Consider the following 23,105-nt stretch of genomic DNA (forward strand, 5'->3'; position numbering starts at 1 on the left):
TTCACCAGGCCTCCCCATACCCTGTTTAGAGAAATCAGCCCAGTTCATCAAAAGGTGGGACCATGTGCACCAGGTTTTCAAGTGAGAACAGACAAGATGGAGACCCTGCTCCTGTGTCGCCTGAATCCAGGCTAGACGTGAAACAGTGGCCAGGGCTCAGCCTTTCCTATGTTCTCTCTCTCTCTCTCTCTCTCTCTCTCTCTCTCTCTCTCTCTCTCTCTCTCTCTCTCTGCAGCTCAGCACTTGGAACCCTACTTCTCTCCCATGCTCTCCAGGAAATGCTGGCAGAGCCCAGAGTGCTGGAATTCTGAAGGGTTACTCCCTCTCTTTTGAGGGGCTCCCCTTTCAGCAGACAGAGGTCATGTGACCAGGGCGAGGGAGCTCCATTTTGGCAGGCCTGATTGGTCTGAGCCAGCCTAGGATCCTCAGAGGCTGAGGGGAGCTAGGCAGGGAGCAGTCTCCCCTCACCATGGCCAGTGAAGGAAGCTGCCAAGATGGACTCAGTCCACCTTGGGTGCCAATGAGAGAGAGAGAGAGAGAGAGAGAGAGAGAGAGAGAGAGAGAGAGAGAGAGCGCAGATTCCGTGGTCTCAGCTTGCATGCTTCTCTGGATGGGGAGCTCACTCACTGCTTTCTCCAGAGTCATCTACAGCCCATTCTCCAGATGAAGAGATAGAAGGTTCACAGATACAACACATTTACCCAAAGACACACCTGGTCCCCAGGGCTCAACTCCACACCACCCTCCTCCATTTCTTGGCTCTAATGTGGCAGACTCCGTAGTGCTGTCTGTCACAGGCCCTCAGTGCAGCCGGGGAGGCTGCAGAGGCTCAGCTATCCTACAGGACCCACTGGCTCCCTAGCTTACTCACCACCCTGAGGAATCGCTCGCAGGCACACATGTTCCTGTCTGGACACACAGCAGCCTTCCTCTCTGATGTAGTTTTTTTGGTTTTGTTCTGTGGAAAAGATTCTTATCGCCTCCTGAGACCTGTGATTATTTCAGTGCTCGTGACAGGAAACCTGGGGTGGTCAGAGGCGTGGGAAGGCTGTCTTTACCCTTTACCTTCACAAAAGGCAAGTGCTCAAACATCCCGTGCGTGACCACAGTAAGGGGTGTGGCGGCCTCTGATGCTGGACGCACGTCTCAGCCTTCCACCCCAGAATGGGACAGCCTTGATACAAAAGAATGAGGAGCTAGGGTTAAGATTGGAGGTCCCAGATTCAAGAGGAAGTTCAGCTAACCCTGAGTGACCTCTGAGCCTCAAGGTCTTTTCTCAAGTGCCACCTGGGAGCCCTTCCCACTCAAACACTTCGGGACTTCATGAAGTTAGAGCCTTAAATTACCATGTCACCTGAAAGAATGTTTCCAGGGGGTTCCACCCGGGCCCAGCCCCAGAGCTCCTCTGGCTGCTCCACTTTTAAACAGGCAAAGTCTTGGCAACAACTCCGGGCTGATGTGTCCATGTTAGTAGAGGAAATGAAGGAGGGGACTTTGTTTCCTCCTCTGCAAAAAGACAGGGAAGACTGGGCATTGTCCCTTTTGGCACCAGGGCTCTTGCCTCTAATAAAACTGCTTGCTGAAGCCTGCTGTTAATAGGGGAAAGGTATACTGTATGCCTGGGCCGTTTGTGTGTGTCTTGTAATTGTTAGCATCCCTGAAACCTCCCCAAGGGAGTATCTAACCCAGCAGCTAGAGAAACTCAGGTTGCATTATCTACAGCTAATGGGCTTTGGAGCTGGCCTTTGGATTGGCTGTGGGTCTCAGTGATGAAATCCTGGCACAGGTCAGGTACCTGTCCCTGTTTTGTCATATTCCTGAGCACACGTAATAGTAACTAAGAGTAAGTACCCTGGGCGTTCTCCCAGAACACATCTACTCAGCGGAACATGGGCACACATAAGCATGCATGCATACACACACACACACATGTACATGTGCACACACATACTATATGCACTATTCCCATGTACACTGTGCACATGTATAATGCACAGGCACACACACAGCAGCCACTCTTCTTAGCTTCCTTGTTGTCTTAGTTAGGGTTTTACTGCTGTGTGCAGACACCATGACCCATGCAAGTCTTATAAAGGACCAACATTCAATTGGGGCTGGCTGACAGGCTCAGAGGTTCAGTCCTGAATCATCAAGGTGGGAGCATGGCAGAGTCCAGGCAGGCATGGCGCAGGCAGAGCTGAGAGTTCTACATCTTCATCTGAAGGCTGCTAGTGGAAGACTGACTTCAGGCAGCTAGGGTGAGTGTCTTGAAGCCCATGCCCACAGGTGGCACACTTCCTCCAACAAGGCCACACCTACTAAAAGTGCCACTCCTTGGGCTGAGCATATACACACCATCGCACTTGTCAAACTCTGTTCGAGCCTCATTTTAAACGTAGCCAATGAAACAGAGGCAAGGGTCTTTCTGTGGTGCAAACCCGATAATATCCAGTCATCGCAGTGGTCAGATATCACCAGGACCAGGCTAGAGCCTTCTGTTCTTCTTTCCTGCAGTGCCGATTCTCCCCCTCAGCGCCTGAGTCTGAGCAGAGGGGTCAGAGAGACTCTGAGCAGTCACATGGACAGCATATCTTCCCTATGGAGAAGCAAGGTACAGCTTCTCCCGTAAGCAGTTAGGCTGTGAGCTCACCTACCTCAGTTCTTCCTTGGGATGCATCCTGCACTAGGAGATGGATAGGAGCCTCGCCAGGGCCAGAGAAAGATTTAGCATTCAGCCTTGTGCAGCCCTGGGTTTGAGGCCCGCCTCTGATTGGTTGTGGGCTTGAACCACGTGGAGCGGCTTCAGCGCCTCTGCATTTCCGTCTAGGGCGACACACCCTCCAAGGGTGTGAGAACGTATAGAGGCGCACTATTGTTCCCTTTTGCCTCTATTCTGCAAAGATATCTGCTTTGGAAAAAGGAGGAGTACACATCACCTGCCCATTGTCTGTCAGCTAACCCTCAATGACAGAGCACCTACGGTAGGTCAGGCGCCTGGTGGAGGGAGGCAGCAAAAAGGGGCCACGTGGCAATTACAATAATGTCTGGGGGCAGGAGGGAGAGGTCGCACTACCCGAGCAGCGGGAAATCATAACACTCTCAGGGCGGAGCTTGGCTTGAGAAACGAACGGAACGGCTGGAGATCCAGATCATAGGATTTATTTCGAGGAATTGGCTGATGGGCCTGCGGAGAGTGTCTGGGTTCCCTGAAACCCGGGGAAGCTCTTTAGGGAAGAGTCAACCCTGGGTTGGACTTGGACTGAAGCTGCCAGCCCTAAGGAGTGTTTCTTCGTCTTCTGTGAAACTGGGGTCTGCTTTAAATGTCCTCCTTCTGGTGAGATCAAGTCCAGTCAGCGGACGAAGGCACAGGCTTCTCCTTTAACACCGTGACACATCGCTGTCATCTACAAATGTATTGGGTCACATCCATAGGTATCCTGAGATACCCGGGGCACAAAAGCCATACATTGGACATCCTAATGGATGTCTTCCTTGTAGAAAGTCAGAGGCTATAGATTTTACATGAAGCCACCGCTGTAATACATAGGCCATCATTAGGGGACAGGGGACATAACAGGGAACAGTGGCTTAGTCAGGCTGTCACACAGGGATGACCATAGCAAAGTTCTTAAAGAAGATCCATGGGAGGTTAGGGGCAGCAACTGGGCAGAGGGGTGTGGCTAGGGGGGGCAGCAGGCAAGGGGTGTGGCCAGGAGGAGGCAGGCAGAGAGGTGTGGCTAGGGGCAGCAGGCAGAGGGGTGTGGCCAGGAGGAGGCAGGCAGAGAGGTGTGGCTAGGGGGCAGCAGGCAGAGGGATGTGGCCAGGGGGCAGAAGGGTGTGGTCAGGAGGCAGCTGGCAGAGGGGTGTGGCTTCAGACAGAGCTAGGAGTGTAGAAAATGTCTGGCGAAACCAGGACTGAATTAAGAGTCTCAAGCACTACAGAGCACATTAAACAAAAGGGGACTGAAACAAAGGAATGGCTTTTAAAGCACTGCGCTTGTTTTAAGGTCATTATGGCGCCTATGAGCAGCTCAGGGACGGTCCCTGAGAGGGCTAGTGGTGTAGTACTTCAAGGGACATGAGATTACATACACTGCCAGTCTCTCACAATTGTGAAGTTCAGTGTGGGAAGAGAAGGTAATGTTATAAACAGGATCATCTAGCCACGGTGAACAAAAAAAAAAAAAAAAAAAAGACAAAGAATTAAGTCAGCCTCCCTCCCAGGGTCCGAGGCAAGCAGTCAGGCAAGCTCACCTTGCCTCCTGCCTCCCCTGCAGAAAGCAAGATGGAAGAGGGGCCCTGCCTCTCAAGACAGACTCTGCCTTTCCTTTAGTTATTACTAAATGTTCCAGAACATTCCAAAACCAGAAAGCATTCAGATGCTGGGAGGGCCCGCATGCACGTGTCGGGTATTGGATCTGGCTTCTGGTTTGACTGAGTTCTGAGAATGGAGAATCTGCCGTCCACCCCAACCCCCAGCTCTGCCCCTGCAGGTGCCTCTGACCTTCTTCCTTTAAGGGCAATGGTTGCCTGGAAACCCATGCTCGGGGTTGCACTTTGCTGCAGGGGCTGCGGCAGGTTGTGAGGTCCCCCGCTCTCCTCCAGCCCCATCTGTGCCTTGGCCGGAGGTTTACATAGTGATGGTCTATCAACGCCATCCTGACGCAATAACCATGAAAAGCTGGCTTTAGGGGAAATTGATATTCTGGGAGGAGTCAGGGAAGGGATTCAGGAGACCTGGTCCTTTCTGGCTCTGGCCTGGTGGTGTGAAGAGGTTTGAGTACTGATTTGATGTTGTTATTCAAGGGGCTGAGACATGATGGGCAGAGACTGGGAGACCAAGGAGACAGGGGCCTCCCTTGAGAATAGTGTGTGGCATAGGGTGGGCACCCGGGTACACTTTGCATGCACGGAGAGACGCACACAGGTACACATACAGGTACACATACATACATGGTTTTTGCTGAGATGCTGAAGTATAGGAGAGCTGCCCCTCGGAACACAGACAGAACATAGCCTCAGTGATTCCCCAGGATCGTCAGGCTGCCCGTCTCCTTCAGCCCTGTGAAATCAGTGTCCACCCAAATAGGAAATCAGGGCCAAACATGAGCTGTGGACCGGAGAGCAGGCTGAGAGGAAGGGCCCCTCCCTCAATCCTGCCCCATCCTGTTCCTGTGGCTGAAGCAGGGCGCCCCCTGGTGGTGCAGAGGAAGCAGATTACTGACCAAGAGCTAGCGCTTGACTGACAGTGACTTATCCCCTCCTCACAGTGCACTGGAGGGAAAGGCTGCCTGCTGACTTTCATGTTATCAGCCCCGTGGAGGATTTTACATCTGCGTTGGTCAGGAGTCACCAGAGGAACAGAACAGACAGAATGATGGCTATTAAAAGGAGGTTTCTCAGAGCACTTATGTGACATACATGATCCCGGTAGTCCAACGATGCCTGTTTCTCTATTCTGAAGAGGCTGAAAACCTCAAGGTCGGTTCTCCGGCAGACCCAATCTGGTGCTAGAGGCCTGGAGAATTCCCAGAGAGCCTCTGACTCTCAGTCCACGTCGGACACCCCAAAAAAGCTGGGTAGTGCCATCAGTGACAGCCTGCAGCAGCGACAGAGTAGACATACTTAACAACAAGGATGAATGAAGTGAGCAGGCAAAAACCAAAGCTTTCTTCTCCCACCCCCAACTCCCTGCCTTAGCTGGGCTGCATGCCTAGATGCCGCCTGTCTTAGTCAGGGTTTCTATTCCTGCTCAAACATCATGACCAAGAAGCAAGTTGGGGAGGAAAGGGTTTATTCAGCTTACAATTCCATACTGCTGTTCATCACCAAGGAAGTCAGGACTGGAACTCAAGCAGGTCAGGAAGCAGGAGCTGATGCAGAGGCCATGGAGGGATGTTCCTTACTGGCTTGCTTCCCCTGGCTTGCTCAGCCTGCTCTCTCAAGACTACCAGCCCAGGGATGGTCTCACCACAAGGGGCTTTTCCCCCTTGATCACTAATTGAGAAAATGCCTTACAGTTGGATCTCATGGAGGCATTTCCTCAACTGAAGCTCCTTTCTCTGTGATAACTCCAGCTGTGTCAAGTTGACACATAAAACCAGCCAGTACACCACCCACCGTGAGCGTGCAAGACAATTGGAATGTTAGATGCTCCAGCTCCCAGTGTCTGCAGGAGTCAACTCAGGCTCATCCCATCCCTGAGAATCGGCATCTGTAGAGCCTACCCCCTCCTGCTTCCCCCCCCCCACACACACACATGCAGCACAACATGCCACTGTCGTGAGCACCAAGTTTTCCTCCTTGTCCTTTTTAAACATTCTTCTTGTATCTGAACTTGCTCTCCCAAACTGTATTTGTCAGGACCCTGGTGGGAGCCAGAAGGTATATTCAGGCTGGTGGCATTAGAGAGGTTGACAAGCCAGTTCACATTAGAGTACAGAGAGCACGTGAGGTCCTGAGATGGCATGGCCTGCACTCCCTGCCCTCCCCCTTTAGACAGTGGGCTCTTGGTGAAGGCCAGAAACTCTGGACCCTACAGGCCCCCAAGACAGGGAGCTAGGTTGCCAACATCTCTGACTGTACTCCTAGCCAGACCCACTGGGAGGCCAGATGGCAGGATCCCAGGAGTGGTCCCAAGGGGCCTGACAAGCCCAAGGCAGTGGAGAACAGGGGATGCTCTGGAGCAGGGCCCAGGAGAACCCACACCAGAGTCCCAGTCAGGCAGCTTCCAGATATACAGAAGCAGGGGAGTAGCCTGTAGTTGCCAAGTCCCCTGGGCAGTAAAGCGCCTGCTGCCTGCGAGTTGGGCAAGAGAGAACACACATTTTGCTTTTATCTTGAAAGCAGGGCCTGACTGGGCCATACTGGTCAATGGGGGCTTTGGACACCTTCCCAGGGCCACCAAGACCAAGGACCCAAGGTCTCCAGGAGCTGTCACTGTCCAGATGAACAGCACCCAGCCACAGACTAGCCAGTTCCAGGGCAGAAGGGCATCTCTGCCCTTCTCCTGGATAACAGAGCCTCACCCCCAGCCTCGGTCATTCTTAATGTATGCTAAACCTAGAGCCACAAATTCAGCGTCTCAGACGCCCAGTTGGATTTCCCCCTAAAGAGTCAGGAAGGGTCTCTGAAAGGCTGGCTGTGGGGGATTCTCTTTCCCAACCTCCCTTTTTTGGAGAAGCAGAAAGACTTAGTTCTGAGTTTCTAGTCCTGGCCCTGGTTTTGGGAGGTTCCAGTAAATCTCTTCCAGTGTCATCTGAGTGCCTTCCGATACATTTTCTTCCCCTGCTACTGTCTGCACTGGCGTACACACACACACACACACACACACACACACACACACACATATGAATTGGGAGAGCCTGGGTGCTTTTGCGATGTCCAGAATCTTCTAGCTTAGGAGTGACTGGCTGCTGAGTACAAGACCTGTAGTACACCCACATACACATACGTATGCACACCCACATATGTACCCCAGTTTTCTACATACTCCCAGGCAGAGCTGTCATGTCACACGGAGTCCTGGACAGTGTGGAGGTCAGATACACTAAAACACCTGACAGAAACACCTGAGCAGAGGCGAGTTTAGGCAGATTCACAGTTTCAGCCAGTTGGGTCTGTCTAGGCAGAGGTCACGCAGTAAGAGCATGTGACAAGGAGCAGAAAGTCACTCAGAACCAGGGCTGCATATGACCTTCAAGAGGCCTGCCCCAAGTGACAAGCCCTTGCGGGACCATCCCCACCCGCTAAAGGTTCACAGCATGCCAAAATAGCTCCACCCCTTGGGACCACACATTCAGAATATGAGCCTGTGGAGGACAGCTCAGAGTGAACGTGTGATATCACCTTTTATAAGAACCAGGCTTTCACACGAGCCTCCTGGGGACACAGCCAAGCCATTGGCCTTGTAGTTAACATTGTTTGGGCAAACCTTGGTGACTATTTGAGTGGCATCCCCCTCTTCTCTGCAGCCTGCAAGCTTTCCTGGACATAGAGCATGTACCTACATTCACCATGTGTGCCCACACGCCGCATGGGTCCAGAGAAGGCCCAAGACCCCATCTTTCACCCTCATGGAGGATAGGTTTTTTTTTCAACTAATTACTTTTTAATGTGTGTATCTATATACGATGTGTGTGTCTGGTGTCTTAGAGGCAAGAAGGGGATGTCGGATCCCCTGGAACTGGAGTTATAGACAGTTGTGGGCTCCCATGTGGGGGCTGGGATTTGAACCTAGGTCCTCTGTAAGAGCATCCAGTGCTCTTAACCACTCAGGCCAACTCTCCAGCCCAGATTGGTGTGTTTTGACCTTCGTCCCAGCTAATGACATCCTCTGCTCTGACTCCCCAGGAGGATCCTCGCTCGTCTTTGCCCGGCGTCCAAATGCCCTGCTCCTGGAAGCTACTCGGGTTTCTGTCGGTGCATGAGCCCATGCCCACCACGGCCTCGTTTGGGTAAGTCAGGGGATCTCCAGCTCACCATCGGTCACTCCAGGGCGGGCAGTGTCCTGTTGTGGGTCATGGTTGAAGGGGTGTTTCACGTTAGGCCCAAGGACCAAAGCTTTAACATTAGTCCCCACAGCCCTGTCATGAGCAGCAGGAGTGGCTTTTGTAGGACTGGGGGAAGGCACGGGGACACTTCATCGCATGTGGGATTTCCCAGTCATTGTGAAGACAGGGTCGCCATGGAATTGACATCTGCTGGAAGACTGAAGACGAAGGGAAGCCTTGGGGAAACTGAGTCAGAGTAGAGCCAGGAGACAGGGCCTCCATCCTGAGGGACCAGTGCTGGCAGCACAGAAGAGGGTCCTAACTGATCCTCAACATCCTGCGGCAGTTGCCACTGGGAACTGTCCCCACGGCTCTCAGTGCTCACTGGCCAGGCAGCCTCCTGGCACTGCTGGGTTTTCTCAGAGTGCTGGCCCTCAGAACAAATAGCAAGTGGCCCCGGTGGTACACGTGAGTCTCCAGTGAGCAAATACCTCCCCCAAACTGCTGTTAAGAATATGGGCTCTCAGCCGGGCATGGTGGCGCACGCCTTTAATCCCAGCACTCGGGAGGCAGAGGCAGGCGGATTTCTGAGTTCGAGGCCAGCCTGGTCTACAAAGTGAGTGCCAGGACAGCCAGGGCTACACAGAGAAACCCTGTCTCGAAAAAACAAAAAAAAAAAAAAAAAAAAAAGAATATGGGCTCTCTATGTCTGCAGAAATGGGCACAAGGTTGGAATGAAGACATCTGGAAGATTCCAAAAGAAGAGCCAATACCAAAGGTCATGGTGTAGGGCAGCCCACAGGAGGGTTCATCTCTGCCATGTGATGCCCAGGCTCAGTTGAAAGAGTCATGAGAATGGAAACAGCACAGGCTGCATTGGGGTTGGCGACTCCCCTTGCACTTGAGGGTGTCTGGCTTCCTGCAAGTTCAGGAAGACGCTGCAATGCATTTAATGGCCCCCACCTTGGAAGTCACATATCCCCATTGCCATTGTGGGTCAGCAGTGGTTCACTACATCCAGCCACATCCACAGGAAGAAAAGTTAGACTGGGAGGATTTTTTTTTTTGTAGCAAGGTGTTTTTCCAGAGCACACAGCTTACCCCTTGGCCCCTCCATAATATCCTCAGGGCAACAGTGGGGACCCTCTCTTCTTCCCTTGTTCAGTCTCATCTCCCATATCTCCCTCCACACACATCCCTGTCATACCCAGGACCACCTTCCAAAATTTAATCTCACTTCGTGACCCCAAAATGGACTTGAGATGGGTCCATACTCCAGCTTTGTTCTCCCTGGTCTGGAGGTTTTTAAAAAGTCTCCTTTGGGTCCAGCTCCAGAATTCCTGGTGATGGTGATGGTGTTGGTGATGGTGATGGTGTTGGTGATGGTGATGGTGATGGTGATGGTGATGGTGATGGTGATGGTGATGGTGATGGTGATGGTGATGGTGTTGGTGATGGTGATGGTGTTGGTGATGGTGATGGTGGTGATGGTGATGGTGATGGTGGTGATGGTGATGGTGGTGACAATGGTGACGATGGTGATGATGATGATGGTGGTGATGGTGATGGTGGTGATGATGATGATGGTAAGGGAGGAGGGATGCTGGGTCTGTGCCCTCTTGAAATCACCACCTACCTAGGACTCATCACAGAGGAGTCCATGACTGTTAGGAGAAAAACAAACTCCTTATCCACACAGGAGCTACAGGGGCTCTAGACACCTCAGGATCCAAGCCATGTCACCATGAGTCACAGGTCCCGGCCTGGCTCTAGGATAGCGCCAGCCCAGCAGACACTCTGGGGCTCTTCCTGAGAAACCTCAGGATGTTGAGCAGAGCCTTCTCATCATTCTGCCTAGTGCCTCCTTTCCCCTGCCCCACAGTGGAAGGGTCCTCCCATCCCCCACTCTGCGGGTGACTAGTCACACGTGCCCTGGGTGTGCTTTAGGCTTTTTAGTGAATCTTTATAATCATGTTTCGATATTATTCCCATCTTACTGGTTAGGGGTCCAAAAATATTAAGCAGCTTACCAAGCCCAAACGGTGACCAGGACTCGGCCCCAGGAGGACCAGGCCAAAGTCTCGCCTTTCCTCTTTCCAAGCAACCTTGGCTCACCTTCTGTGCTTTGCTACCAGTGGGCACAGGCACAAGGTTCTCCTCTGCTAGAAAACACAGATTGTCATGGAGGTGGCTATGCTCTGGGGGGGCCAGGCTGCAGTCTCTCCACCTGGCATGGCATCACTGATCTGGTCTAATTTATGGCTCACCTGTGACCCCACTCTGAGGAGCTGATGGGTCACAGTCCCACAGGGAAGAGGCATGAGAAGGCAGCAGGCACATCTCATAGTGGAGGCTTCAAAGGGCTCCAGGTGTGGCATTCACGACCATTGGAATAGCCAGGGAAGGATTCTTACAGAGTTCAGACCAAGAAATATCATGTCCCTTTGGTCCCACGAGCGGAAGATCTCTCAAAGGACTGGAGAGTCCAAGTCCCCTAGTGCTGTCCACAGACCGGAGTCCCACCACCAACCCACACCCCACTGCTGCTGAGAGTCATCAGCTGAACAATAGACTTTCTGGTCCACCTGTCCTGTGCTCCTCCCTGGCCTTCCACCTCCTCCTTCTGCTATCCCGTTTTCTCTTCCCCTCCCCTCCCCCTCCTTGTGACCTAAGGATATGACTGTCTCGTCTCTACTTTCTTTCAGCATCGAAATGTTCAACGTCACCACACAAGTCCTCGGGTCTGCTCTTAACGGGACCCTTTCGAAGGACAACTGCCCAAACACCGAGTGGTGGAGTTGGCTCAATGCCATCCAGGCCCCCTTCCTCTGGGTCCTCTTCCTGCTGGCCGCACTGGAGAACCTCTTTGTCCTCAGCGTGTTCTTCCTGCACAAGAACAGCTGCACTGTGGCGGAGATCTACCTGGGCAACCTGGCAGCGGCGGACCTCATCCTGGCCTGCGGGTTACCTTTCTGGGCCATCACCATCGCCAATAACTTCGACTGGGTGTTTGGAGAGGTGTTGTGCCGGGTGGTGAACACCATGATCTACATGAACTTGTACAGCAGCATCTGCTTCCTGATGCTCGTGAGTATCGACCGCTACCTGGCGCTGGTGAAGACCATGTCCATGGGCCGGATGCGCGGGGTGCGCTGGGCCAAACTCTACAGCCTGGTGATCTGGGGCTGTACACTGCTTCTGAGTTCACCCATGTTGGTGTTCAGGACCATGAGGGAATACAGCGAAGAGGGCCACAATGTCACTGCCTGCGTCATCGTCTACCCGTCCCGCTCCTGGGAAGTGTTCACCAACGTGCTGCTGAACCTGGTGGGTTTCCTCCTGCCCCTGAGCGTCATCACCTTCTGCACGGTGCGCATTTTGCAGGTGCTGAGGAACAATGAGATGAAGAAGTTCAAGGAGGTCCAGACAGAGAGGAAGGCCACCGTGCTGGTGCTGGCCGTTCTGGGGCTCTTCGTGTTATGTTGGGTGCCTTTCCAGATCAGCACCTTCCTGGACACACTGCTGCGTCTTGGCGTGCTGTCAGGATGCTGGGACGAGCACGCTGTAGATGTCATCACGCAGATCAGTTCCTACGTGGCCTACAGCAACAGCGGCCTCAACCCACTGGTGTACGTGATCGTGGGCAAGCGCTTCCGGAAGAAGTCCCGAGAGGTGTACCGGGTGCTGTGCCAGAAGGGAGGCTGCATGGGAGAACCCGTCCAGATGGAGAACTCCATGGGGACTTTGAGAACCTCAATCTCCGTGGAACGGCAGATCCACAAGCTGCAGGACTGGGCAGGGAAGAAAGAATGAACAGAAGCCACCAGGCAGGACTACTGCCAAGTGTGTGAGGATTGGTGGGACCCGAGCTCCTCAGCCTGGGTTCAGGAAGGAGCTTGAAGCATCCTAGGCAGCCCCAGGGAATCAGGCAGGTGACTCCAGCCCTGTCTCATGGCATAAGCATGCTGTGGGGAATGGGTACCCTGGGGCACAGCAGGGTCATTCTTACTGACTGACGCTCTAATTCTCCATGAGTGGAGGGGTCATGGGTATGGGTGGGAGTGACAGAGCTTTCCCCTTTTGGGGAAGGACAGATCTCCTGCCAGCTTTGGCCCTGTGGCTACATGCACAGTAGGCATGGCTGCCTCATTTCCCAGTTTCAAGGGTATAAGATTTATTGGTCATCTGAAGGTTAAATTCTATGGAGTCTCAGGTAAGAGCCCAGGGACTGGGGTTCGGTGGCTCCTTTCACCTGTAGACAAGGTGGACAGCACAAAAGAAGAGCCCCCAAAGCATTTATGGAGCACTTGTTGAATACACGCCGTTATACACTGAGGGCAAGAGGAAAGAACTGCATAGTTTAATGTCTTATAGGAGCCCTGACATTAGCGGAGAATAACGAGAAGGGTGCTGCTGGTGTGCCAAAGCAAGGAACTGTGGGAGACGGGAGAGCACAGGGCCCAGGTGAGCCAGTAGCCTCATCCCTGCCTCTGCTTCTTCGGCTGTAATGTGAGGGTGTTCTGGGCTTTGAAAGTGGGGTGTTATATGGCTGTGAGGCATTGTGACTCACACCACCACACGCAGACGCATTGGGACACTTGGCACAGAGAAAGCCACTCAGGCTGAAGAGCTACTCTGTGGGGACACTCAGTGTTGGAAGACCCAGGACCTGCCTGCAGGTGTCTGCGGCCCTCAGTCCCCTCTATCTTTCCCTCCTAGTATCTCACCCCTATGCACACACAACAAAGCATTTGCTCCACGGGAAGGGCAAGGGCGGGAGACAGCGAGTGTTTGTTTTGCAGGGAAACAAAGAAAAAAGAATTCTGATGGGACCTGCCCAGGGAATCCACACCTCATAGCCTGGCTACAAATTGGTAGCTGTTCAGGAGAGTCTAAGCTGCTTCACAGAGTCCCTGTCTCAGTGACCAAGGGCTGCAATGAGTGGTTTTATTTGAGAGTGGCTCACAAAGCAGGGGACGGACACTACCAAAGAGCAGCTGACCCATCCAAGGTCACTTAAGCCAGGGTGTTAATTCTGGGCCTAACCCCCTGCATGGCCACAGAGTGATAGCCTCATGAGTGACGGTGGGTGGAGCTGCCTGCACCCAGGGAACTATGACATGAGACTCAAACCACCCCCACCTCTGGGGACAGCACACGTACATATTGAGCAGGTCTCCCATCAGGGATATGAGGATAGCCTCCCAGATAGCTTCAGGGCCACTGGGTTCTCCGTTAGAACCTTCTCCAGGGGCCTTGGGTGAGTTCAGGTGTCAGTGGAGACAGTTGCCCCACCAACTCTGCCAGAGGCTCAGGTGACAGACATCATACTCATAGTTCCAGAATCTTCCATGGGAGTTAATTTTTCCATGCATCCATATCGGTCACTTTCTAGGACCTGTGACAAACTTCCTGACAGAGGCCACTTAAGGGAAAGAGAAGGGCTATTTTGTCTCTCAGTGTCAAAAAAAAAGGCTTCGGTCCGGTGCAGCAGGAACTGTACGGTAAGCAGAGTGCCTGACAGAGCATCATACTCCAGAGGGGACCAGTAAACGGAGACACGGCTGGAACCAGGGAGGCCTATGACTGTCAAATGTCTGCCCCTAGTGACCTTTCACCTACAAGGTCCTACATCCTAAAAGGTTCTATCACTTTCCAAAATAGGGCCAGCAGCCAGGAATGAAGGGAGGTGCATTTCAGACTCAACCATTACAATGTCGCTACAAACTGGCTGGCCCCTGGGGACATATGAGGAGCATATCAAACAGCCTCCAACACCAAGCCACTTAGGAGCTCTCCACTCGATAGCCAGGGGCTACGGAGGGGTGGGGGGAAGGATGGGCAGATTTCACTGGTGTTTCTGGACAGGCTGGAGCCAAGGGAGAGCCTATGTGGCAAATAGGCCATAAATCCCCACCAGTCTGATTTTGAATTTCCTAACAGAGTGGACCCCAGGAAATTCTTTTTCCACCCTATCTTCCTGGACACTAGTCCAACAAGCACACAGGACACATGTAGCCAGAAGAAGGAAACAGATGACATAAGTAACAAGAGGCTAGAATGGACCCAACCACACCCATACTGTGAAGGAGAAGCAGGGCCCCATTCTCAGAAGAGGAGCTGGTGAGCTACCGGTGCGAGGATCATGACTGGCCACAGCCTGGGCCCCTCGGGGTGGCTGAAGGGTCTGGAACTGGGTTCCTGCAGGGTCTGCAACTAGGTCTGTGGGAGGGAAGTCCCCTTGTGCCTTGTGTCAACATCCTGATGACAAATCGTGTCCAGTGAAAGATGCAGAGAGCTCTGTACTGTGCAGAGGAAGTGGCCGGGGTACCAACGAGGGAGGAGCGCTCTGTGAAAGCGCACGACTCTCCTGTGCACTGGAATAAACAGATGAATTTTGCATAGTGTTTCCCTGTGTCAAACTTCCTGAACCTCTGAGCTCTGACTCTGGGACACTGGCTTTGGTAGTCGAAAGGCTTGGGAGGTGAGGGACACATTCGGTTCCCAAGGTTTCTGTCACGGAAAAGACCAATGGACTCCAAGCTTTTGCAATGGTGCATCCCTTAGGGGTTAGATGGGGGCGTGGTGGTGGTGGTGGTGGGCAACACACAACACAGGACATTCAGTTTGCATAATTATTAATATGCATTGAAATATGCATGACTATGTTAAACAAACAGCATTAGGACTTTTCAGAAAATACATTTTGGGTATCCCCACCCCCTCATGCTACTTTACTCCATAGACAGCTCATTCCCAAGCCTCTTTCAGATGCTCATATCATAGTGTTAGAGATAGCCAAGTCCAGTCGCTCATATCTATAAAACACTTCCATTTGACCTTCACCTCAAATCAAGAGCATCCTGTACAATGTGTCCTCCCAGCCATGGGAGTCTCTGTGCTTCACATTCGGGTCCCATGTCCACTCTCCATTCACTCTGTGAATCCACAAACAGCACTGCTTAGTCACACACCCATCTGTCCAGTCCAGACACCTGGGGCTCAGTGCTCACTGAACCCCATCCTGTACATCCCTGAGTGCAGAAGCCTGCCTTTTAGATTCTGCCCCTCTTGTGACCAACCATCCTGGCTTACTGCTTTTCGCCCCACTGTTAGCTGTCTCCAAGCTCTCATTCCTCACTCCCAGCAACAGCAATTCTCAAGGCTACAGTCCCAGGAGGCTCGGATCATGGAGAGCAGATACCAGGAGCTCAGGTTTCAGAGTCATGGCGATGTGGAGTCCCATTCTGGTTCTGCCCTGGGCTCCCACTTGACTCTCTAACAACTGTAAAGTGGGGTCAGCAATGGCAGCAATCAAGTCAGAAAAATGGCAACAGGTTCATGTAGGAGACTGTTTAGGACAGTGTCTGGTACAGACTTGAAACCAGTCTGTGAGGTATGTATCTGTAATGGTGTATGTTATCCATGATGGTGTATGTCATCTGTGATGGTGAATGTCATCCGTGATGGTCAGTGTCATCTGTGATGGTCAGTGTCATCTGTGATGGTGTGTGTCATCCGTGATGGTATCTCATCCATGATGGTGTGTGTCATCCATGATGGTGAGTGTCATCCGTGATGGTGAGTGTCATACGTGATGGTGAGTGTCATCCATGATGGTATCATCCGTGATGGTGATGGTGTTAATAATGCTGATGATGGTGGCAATGGCAGTGATAGCAGAAATGATGCTGCTTCACAGGGTTCCTGTCTCAGTGACCAAGAGATGCCAGTTAGTGGTTTTATTTGAGAGTGGCTCACAAAGCAGGGGACGCTACCCAAAGAGCATGATGGTTGGTGCAGAAGCTGTTGGCGAGAGTGGTGAATATGATGGGGATGTGGATGTCGATGAGGACACTCTTCATAGGGGAACCTTTTATATTCCCCAACCCTCTTGTAATAAAGCTACACATTCATACATGGCCTGTGAGACCCCTGGCAATCTGGCCCCGCCCACCCTTCTGGCTCCACCCCTTCTCCCCCACTCCTTCTCTACCCTCCAGTTACATGGGGCTCGAGATGCCTGGGCAGATCTCAGGAGATATCTGACCCCCTCCTCCTGTCAGCCTCCACCCCACACTCAGTACCCTGCATCCGAAATTCCCAAGGGAGATTCCTGCTCCAGGGTGACAGAGATGTGGGCACAACAAACCACTCATTTATACACACAATACATGTATGATTCTGAGAGGAGCCGTGGACTGGAGCCGGAATCACAGTAATCAGATCTGGATGCAGGACTGGCCACCCTAGTCTCACCACACAGGCCGCTCTCTAGGCTCCAGGAAGTCAGAGCCATGAGGAGAGCTCCAGGTAGGCCTCAGGAAACCAGTCAAGAGCAGGAATGCCACTCTGGCCCAGAGGTGTCAAGGCCAAGTGCAGAGATATCCCCAGCAGGCCAGGGGATCCCCTAGGGTTCATGTGAGGCCACGGATGATGGCTCTCCTGTCTTAAGAACAGGCTTTGTGGTTCAGCGGGTAAAGTGCCTGCTTCATAGAACTCAGTAGTGCATACCTCTGTGTCTTTGCTACCCAATCTCTGACCTCATTGCCAAGCCTCACACAGCTCTGGTCCCTCATCTAGGTGCAGGGAGGATGTGGGGGTCACGGATGAACAGCCATGGTCAGGAGTTGGCAAGAACGGCAGCTGAAAGCTTACGTCTTTGGGTTTTGACTGAGGCCAGGCCTAGGCCAGCCAGGCCCATGGAACTAAGAACCACGCCCGACCCCTCCCCTTTCCATGGAGGTTGGCAAAGTGCGGAACTTACTGGGTCTACAATTCTTTAGTGGGTGTTAGGGAGCCCCAATGACTCTGGGGTGCACAGGCCTTAACCAACAAACATCACAGTCTACCACAGACAGACAGGACCTACAGGAAGTTTATCCCATAAATCACTTCTATACCAGAGTCTGGCCTGTTCGCACCACAATAAACAGTGTCTTGAGCCTTCGTGAGTACAGAGGTCCCCGGTCCCCTCTTTTTTTTTTTTTAATATTTTTTTATTACGTATTTTCTTCAATTACATTTCCAATGCTATCCCAAAAGTCCCCCACCCCCCACCCCCACTTCCCTACCCACCCATTCCCATTTTTTTTGCCCTGGCGTTCCCCTGTACTGGGGCATATAAAGTTTGCGTGTCCAATGGGCCTCTCTTTCCAGTGATGGCCGACTAGGCAATCTTTTGATACATATGCAGCTAGAGTCAAGAGCTCAGGGGTACTGGTTAGTTCATAATGTTGTTCTACCTATAGGGTTGCAGATCCCTTTAGCTCCTTGGGTACTTTCTCTAGCTCCTCCACTGGGGGCCCTGTGATCCATCCAATAGCTGACTGTGAGCATCCACTTCTGTGTTTGCCCCGGCATAGTCTCACAAGAGACAGCTCTATCTGGGTCCTTTCAGCAAAATCTTGCTAGTGTATGCAATGGTGTCAGCGTTTGGAGGCTAATTATGAGAAGAGGTCCCCTCTTTACAATCATTTTACCTAGACATCTTCAACTTTACCATGGCACCAGGCTTTGAGGATCCAGTCAGACTCCTTTCCCAGGCTAGTGACATGTCTGAGTCTCTCTCTGCAGTGGGCAGAGACACCACAGCTCAGGGGCTGCTCCGGGGAAACAGTCAGAGGGGAAACAACAGCCTCCAAGCTGTGCCCTAGGCTGAGACATTCATGGACACAGATGTATAATGCAGATTTCCCACGCATATGGACGGCCTCCAGCTTAGGAGGGGTTTATTGGAATGAAGGCCCACCGTGAGCGAAGAAGCACATGACCTTATGCTGACACACGCATATAAATCGTGTTGAGATGTAAACCATGTGCCCCACACATCCCCCGGTTCAGCCTTCAGTGATTCACGGAGTTGCACAACCATCGCCACTATTTAATTCCAGAACATTCTCATCACCCCCAAAGTGAAATCCCTGGCCCATTAGCTGTCGCCTCGGATTCCTCCCACCCCACGGCTCTGGTAGCTACTCATCTCTGTCTCTCCCTCGGCCTCTCAGATAGTTCATGTTGGCACACTCACGCATGAGTACTGATGGAGTCTGGCTTCCCTCACCTGCTTTCCGCTGAAAGTGGTACTCGTGGGAGACATCCCCACGTGACCCACGTGACCCACGTGACCCGGGCTAGCGACTCCACTCCTCTTCTCTCCCCTGGCTTTTGGCCTCAGTTTCTCTATCTGTAATGGGGAAAGTTAATCCTCTAAGAAAGAACATCTCCAGTATGTGACTCTGCAGAGGGGCCTTAGAAAACTGTAGAGGGCGGGGCCAACAAGACCAAAGTTGTCCGCCAGCGGTGCCAGGCTCCTGGCTCCCCTCTGCTTACTGGCTTTCATGGCTGGAGGAAGTTAGCTCCCTGCTTGTACTTTCTCCTCTACAAGATAAGGAACCAGGTATTGTGACAGCTGGGTGAGGGAAGTTGGTGTACCAGGGGAGAGGGGGAGGGCAGGAGGGTGTCACACTGCATCTCCCAGAAAACAAACAAACAAACAAACAAACAAAAACCCAAAACAAACCGCATCCAATTGGAAGTCCACAGTGTGGCCCCGTTGGGAATAGCATCTTGGCACAAGGAACAGCTTAAAGTGAGGTTATACTGGAGCAGAGGGGGCCCTCAGTCAAACAGCTGTCATTATTGCAAAAGAGAGGAGCACCCAGGGTGGAGGAGAAGGAGGGGACACATACTAGAGGACCTGGCCTAAGCCTATGAGAGCGAAGGGTGACAGACAGCCACGAGGATCTGAAGGAGCAAGGGCAGTCCCCTGGGGGCCTCCAGCTGTCTCGGTCCTGACATCTGTTCCCAGGCATGAAGGAAGCAGCCTAAGAAAGACCGTCACACACTGACATTCTGAATTGCGCAGATTTTACCAAACAAAAGCGGATGGGAGCTCTCCCAAGGTCACACAGCGCACCAGAGTCCATCCCAGGCTCCTAGAGCCAGGAGCACAGGCCTGGCAGCACTGAGTGTGTATACCCACGTCTGCAGACCCAGAACGTGGGCTACTCCACTTCTTTCCTTCCCCCATCACCCAAGGGCAGGTTCTTTTGAACTAGGTTAAAGAGAAGCTGAGAGTTCAGCCTCCAGCCTTGGAGCTCATGCAAGCCACTGAGGCCCTAGGGAAGTCTGTTGTTTTGTAGATGCGGACAGAATTAGGGTTCTGAGCCTCCTGGGGATGCCGCCTCTCCACCATGGCACCCGTGTGGCCTCCACAGTGGGACAGACGCAGCATTTGCTCAGCAGGGTGGGTGTGCCGGATGCCTTTGTGTCAACTTGACATCAACTAAGGTCATTTGAGAGGAAGGAGCCTCAGTGAGAAACTGCCTAAGATGGGGCCAGCGTGTAAGGCATTTTCTTAATTAGTGACTCAGGTAGGAGGGCCCAGCCCACTGTGGGTGGTATCACCCTGGGCTGGTGGTCCTGGATTCTGTGAGAAAGCAGCCATAGTGAGCAAGCCAATCCCAGCTCCCTCCTATGGCCTGAGCTTCAGCTCCAGGTTCCTGCCTCAGTGATGACCAGGGATGTGGAAGCTGAATAAACCCGTTCCTCCTCAACTTGCTTCTGGCCATGGTGTTTCACCACAGCCACAGTAACCCTAACTAAGACAGCAGAGGGCACGCCCCCCACCTCCCACCCCACCCCCCAGCCCAGCTGCCTCCCTGTGCCATGGCTTGCGGTTCTGACTGCAAAGCTCTGCAGCTGAGGATCCAAGCTCCTGAAGGCAGCATGGTAAACAAGCCCCGTCAACCTACTTGGCGTGATCGAGTGAGGCTTGCGGTCCTTGTGGTCCCGGAAAGTGATTCCATGTCTCATGCCTATTACCCTAATGTCCAATTTGAGCCCTCGAAACCAGATGGGGTTCAAACCTTGAGGTCAGAAAAAACCGCCACCTGGTTCCAGGAGATCAGAAACACGTGGCTGGACGTTGGGGACTTCTGGGATAGCCTGGGCTTTCCTCCTGTTTTCCATAGGAAGATGCGAGTATCGTTCTGAGAAGGGGGAGCAGGAGAGAGCTGTGTCACCTCTGCACCCCTCGTGCGCACACTGTACCTGGCACACGTGGCTTAGGACACGGTTACTGACATAAGAGAAATATTGCTGTTATTAGGTGTAAGTGGTCTCTGAATTCTCTCAACAAACCCTGGACATCCCACAGTGCCTCAGCCTGGTGCCTGGTGTTGAAACTGTGACTGTAACACAAGGAGAGAGTAAACCCCTCTTACTTGCTGGGAGACCTCACACTTAGTCAGGGGGCAGCCAGTGAGAGCTAACACGTAACACGTGGAAAGTGGCAGGCGGAACGAAGAGCCAGGAAGCCAGGGAGGAGGTTGGAGAAGAAGCTCCCAAAATGGCCCCATCTCCAGACAATTTGCTGGGAACAGAAAGACCTGAGGGGGTGAGCATGTGGCTTCCTGGGTAGGCTGCTCCACGCAGAGGGAACTGGCAAGCCAAAGGCTCTGTGGTGAGAGATGTGTCAGCTCTGACGAGGTTGAGGAGGTCTAGAGGGCTGGTGAGAGGAATGCCCTCTCTCAAAAAGCATGGGGGGGGGGGAGGGCTGCCCTGCCTTTGTTTCTGCTGGAGACAGAGCAGACATGGCTTAGATTCTAGAAGATAAAGAGGTAGAGCTGATCCGCCCAGGTTAGGGCCTTGGAGACGTTTCCTCTTGAGGACTGGAACTGAAAGAAAATAGAACTTAAGACCTGTGATACATGTAATTTATGTCAAATAGCCCAAAGAGTTGTTTGTGAGCTTTGAAACCTGGGGCTGAGGACATAGCAGAACAGGACAGGTGCTGGGTAAGGGCTGTGGGGACAGGCATGGTGGATGAGGTCTGGTATCTAGGCAGGAGAGGTACCCAGCTAGCTTGAGGGCTCATCTTAAGCATTGACTGGTCAGCTTCTCCTCTAGGTACTTCTATTTTTTTTTATTTATTTATTTATTTATTTATTTTTTACTCAGGGGACTGACTCAACAAAGGGAGTTCAACAGACTGTGAGGGTGAGCCAGCCTTGACCACACATGTGAGAGGTACACATGAAGGGTCACTCCTCTCCTCAGACTTCTGTTTGGCCCTCATGTCTCCCTTTCCCATCATCCATTGCCCTGAAGATAAAGGGGAGCCTCTGCTCCCTGGCCCTAGGCCAGCTTCCCACTACAATGGGGATAAGCCTGTTTTCCAAACGCTCTCCAACCTACCCTGGGTGGCCCTAGACCCAATCCAGATACCTCATTTTCATTCCCACAAAGCCAGATTCATCAGCCTCCACCACGCTTCTGAGTGCGGTCCCACCCAAGCCTGGCCTTCTGCCCTTGGCTGTTCTCCTTCCTGTGGACATGTCGACATATCTTCTGAGAGGCCCTCCCTCCTCCCACCAGAACTAATCAAAGGCTCTGCCGGGAGCAGGTCACTGCCAGGCAGGGAGACATGTGCCCAGGACTGGTGCTTCTTAGCCATGGTTCAGTCACAACTCCTGTGAATCAAGGGAGAACCAGCACTGGCTAGCGAGGCCTGGCTGCACTGCCAAGTGGGGAAGCTCACAGCTTTTGAGCTTTTCTCAGGCTACACCAGCCCTAGGAATATACAAAGCGCCTATGGAACCCCAGATGGCTCACAATGCCACACCTCTGCAGGGTGCTGGGGAAGGCGAGAGACCTTCTCACAGGCTCCAGCTTACTCTCTTTCATTTTACCTTTCTGCTTCCATGATTTCGCATCCCCTAGCAAGAAGAGAAGGTGTCTGGAAACATTGCTAGGAGTCGTGAAATCATGGAAGCAAAAAGAAAAATAAAAGAGGAGGAGAGACCAGATGCCAGACACCGCAGGAGCATCTTTGCTGGATGAGTTAGACTCACCTCTAGAAACAGTTCCAGCCATGAACCTGGGCAGTTTCCAGCAGTAAGGGCAGAGCGAGACAACCGGGGAAATGAAGAGGGATGGCTGGCCAGTGGCTGGAGGGTCCTGGCGCTCAGCTCTCAGAGAAAGCCAGGAATTTCTGCATCTCTCACAGCCAGGTCTAGGGTAGCTCAGTTTCATGGATGCCAACTCACACCCAAACCAAACCCAGAGCCGTCAGCAAGGATTAGGAAAAGTGCGGCTGATCTTACTCAACTCTGAGCCCTGCATGAGTCAAACTTTTTCCCCCGAACTCACTGTTTGTACAATGGGGTCCACACTGATGGATTCTTGGCTGTGTGTCCTTCACTGCTCAAATTCAAGATGGGTTGTCCTGGTGTGCTCCCAAGAACCTGTGGCCAAATCCCAGACCTCCTGGAGCCAACAGGGAATCGGGGAAGCCATCACTCAACATCCCGCCAGGGGTGAGCCTTGAGAGTATTGGCCACACTGAAATGTGTCTTCAGGGCCTGTTTGCCAACACACAGCAGCTAGGCAAAATCAACAGGCCAAAAAACGTCAGTGGAGAAAGTGCAAAAAGGTAGTCGAAGAACCTCCTGCTATCCCTAAGCGAGCGAAAGGCGGCGCCACGCCCCCTTCCAAACCTCAGCCTCCTCTGGCTTGAAAGACTCACTTTTCTGGTAATCCCCTGTGACATCATGGGAAAAGAGGTGGTTTCATTTAAGACCAGTATGTGTCCAGAGAGCTGCCCAGGAC

The 23,105-nt window shown here is 52.5% G+C and overlaps 1 protein-coding gene across 1 annotated transcript in view; it reads left to right on the forward strand.

The window, feature by feature from the left end:
- Positions 1-14,834, forward strand: part of Bdkrb2 (bradykinin receptor B2) — a 32,226-nt gene extending 17,392 nt beyond the window's left edge. The window contains exons 2-3 of the mRNA XM_021179605.3: positions 8,353-8,456; positions 11,198-14,834. Of these exons, the coding sequence (XP_021035264.1) occupies positions 8,386-8,456; positions 11,198-12,305 (1,179 nt within the window). The 5' untranslated portion in view covers positions 8,353-8,385 and the 3' untranslated portion in view covers positions 12,306-14,834. The remainder of the gene's footprint in view (positions 1-8,352; positions 8,457-11,197) is intronic.
- The last annotated feature ends 8,271 nt before the right edge of the window (positions 14,835-23,105 follow it).

Source organism: Mus caroli, unplaced genomic scaffold (assembly GCF_978045245.1).
Source record: "Mus caroli unplaced genomic scaffold, Mus_caroli_1 scaffold_14, whole genome shotgun sequence".
In the NCBI taxonomy this organism is placed as follows: domain Eukaryota; kingdom Metazoa; phylum Chordata; class Mammalia; order Rodentia; family Muridae; genus Mus; species Mus caroli.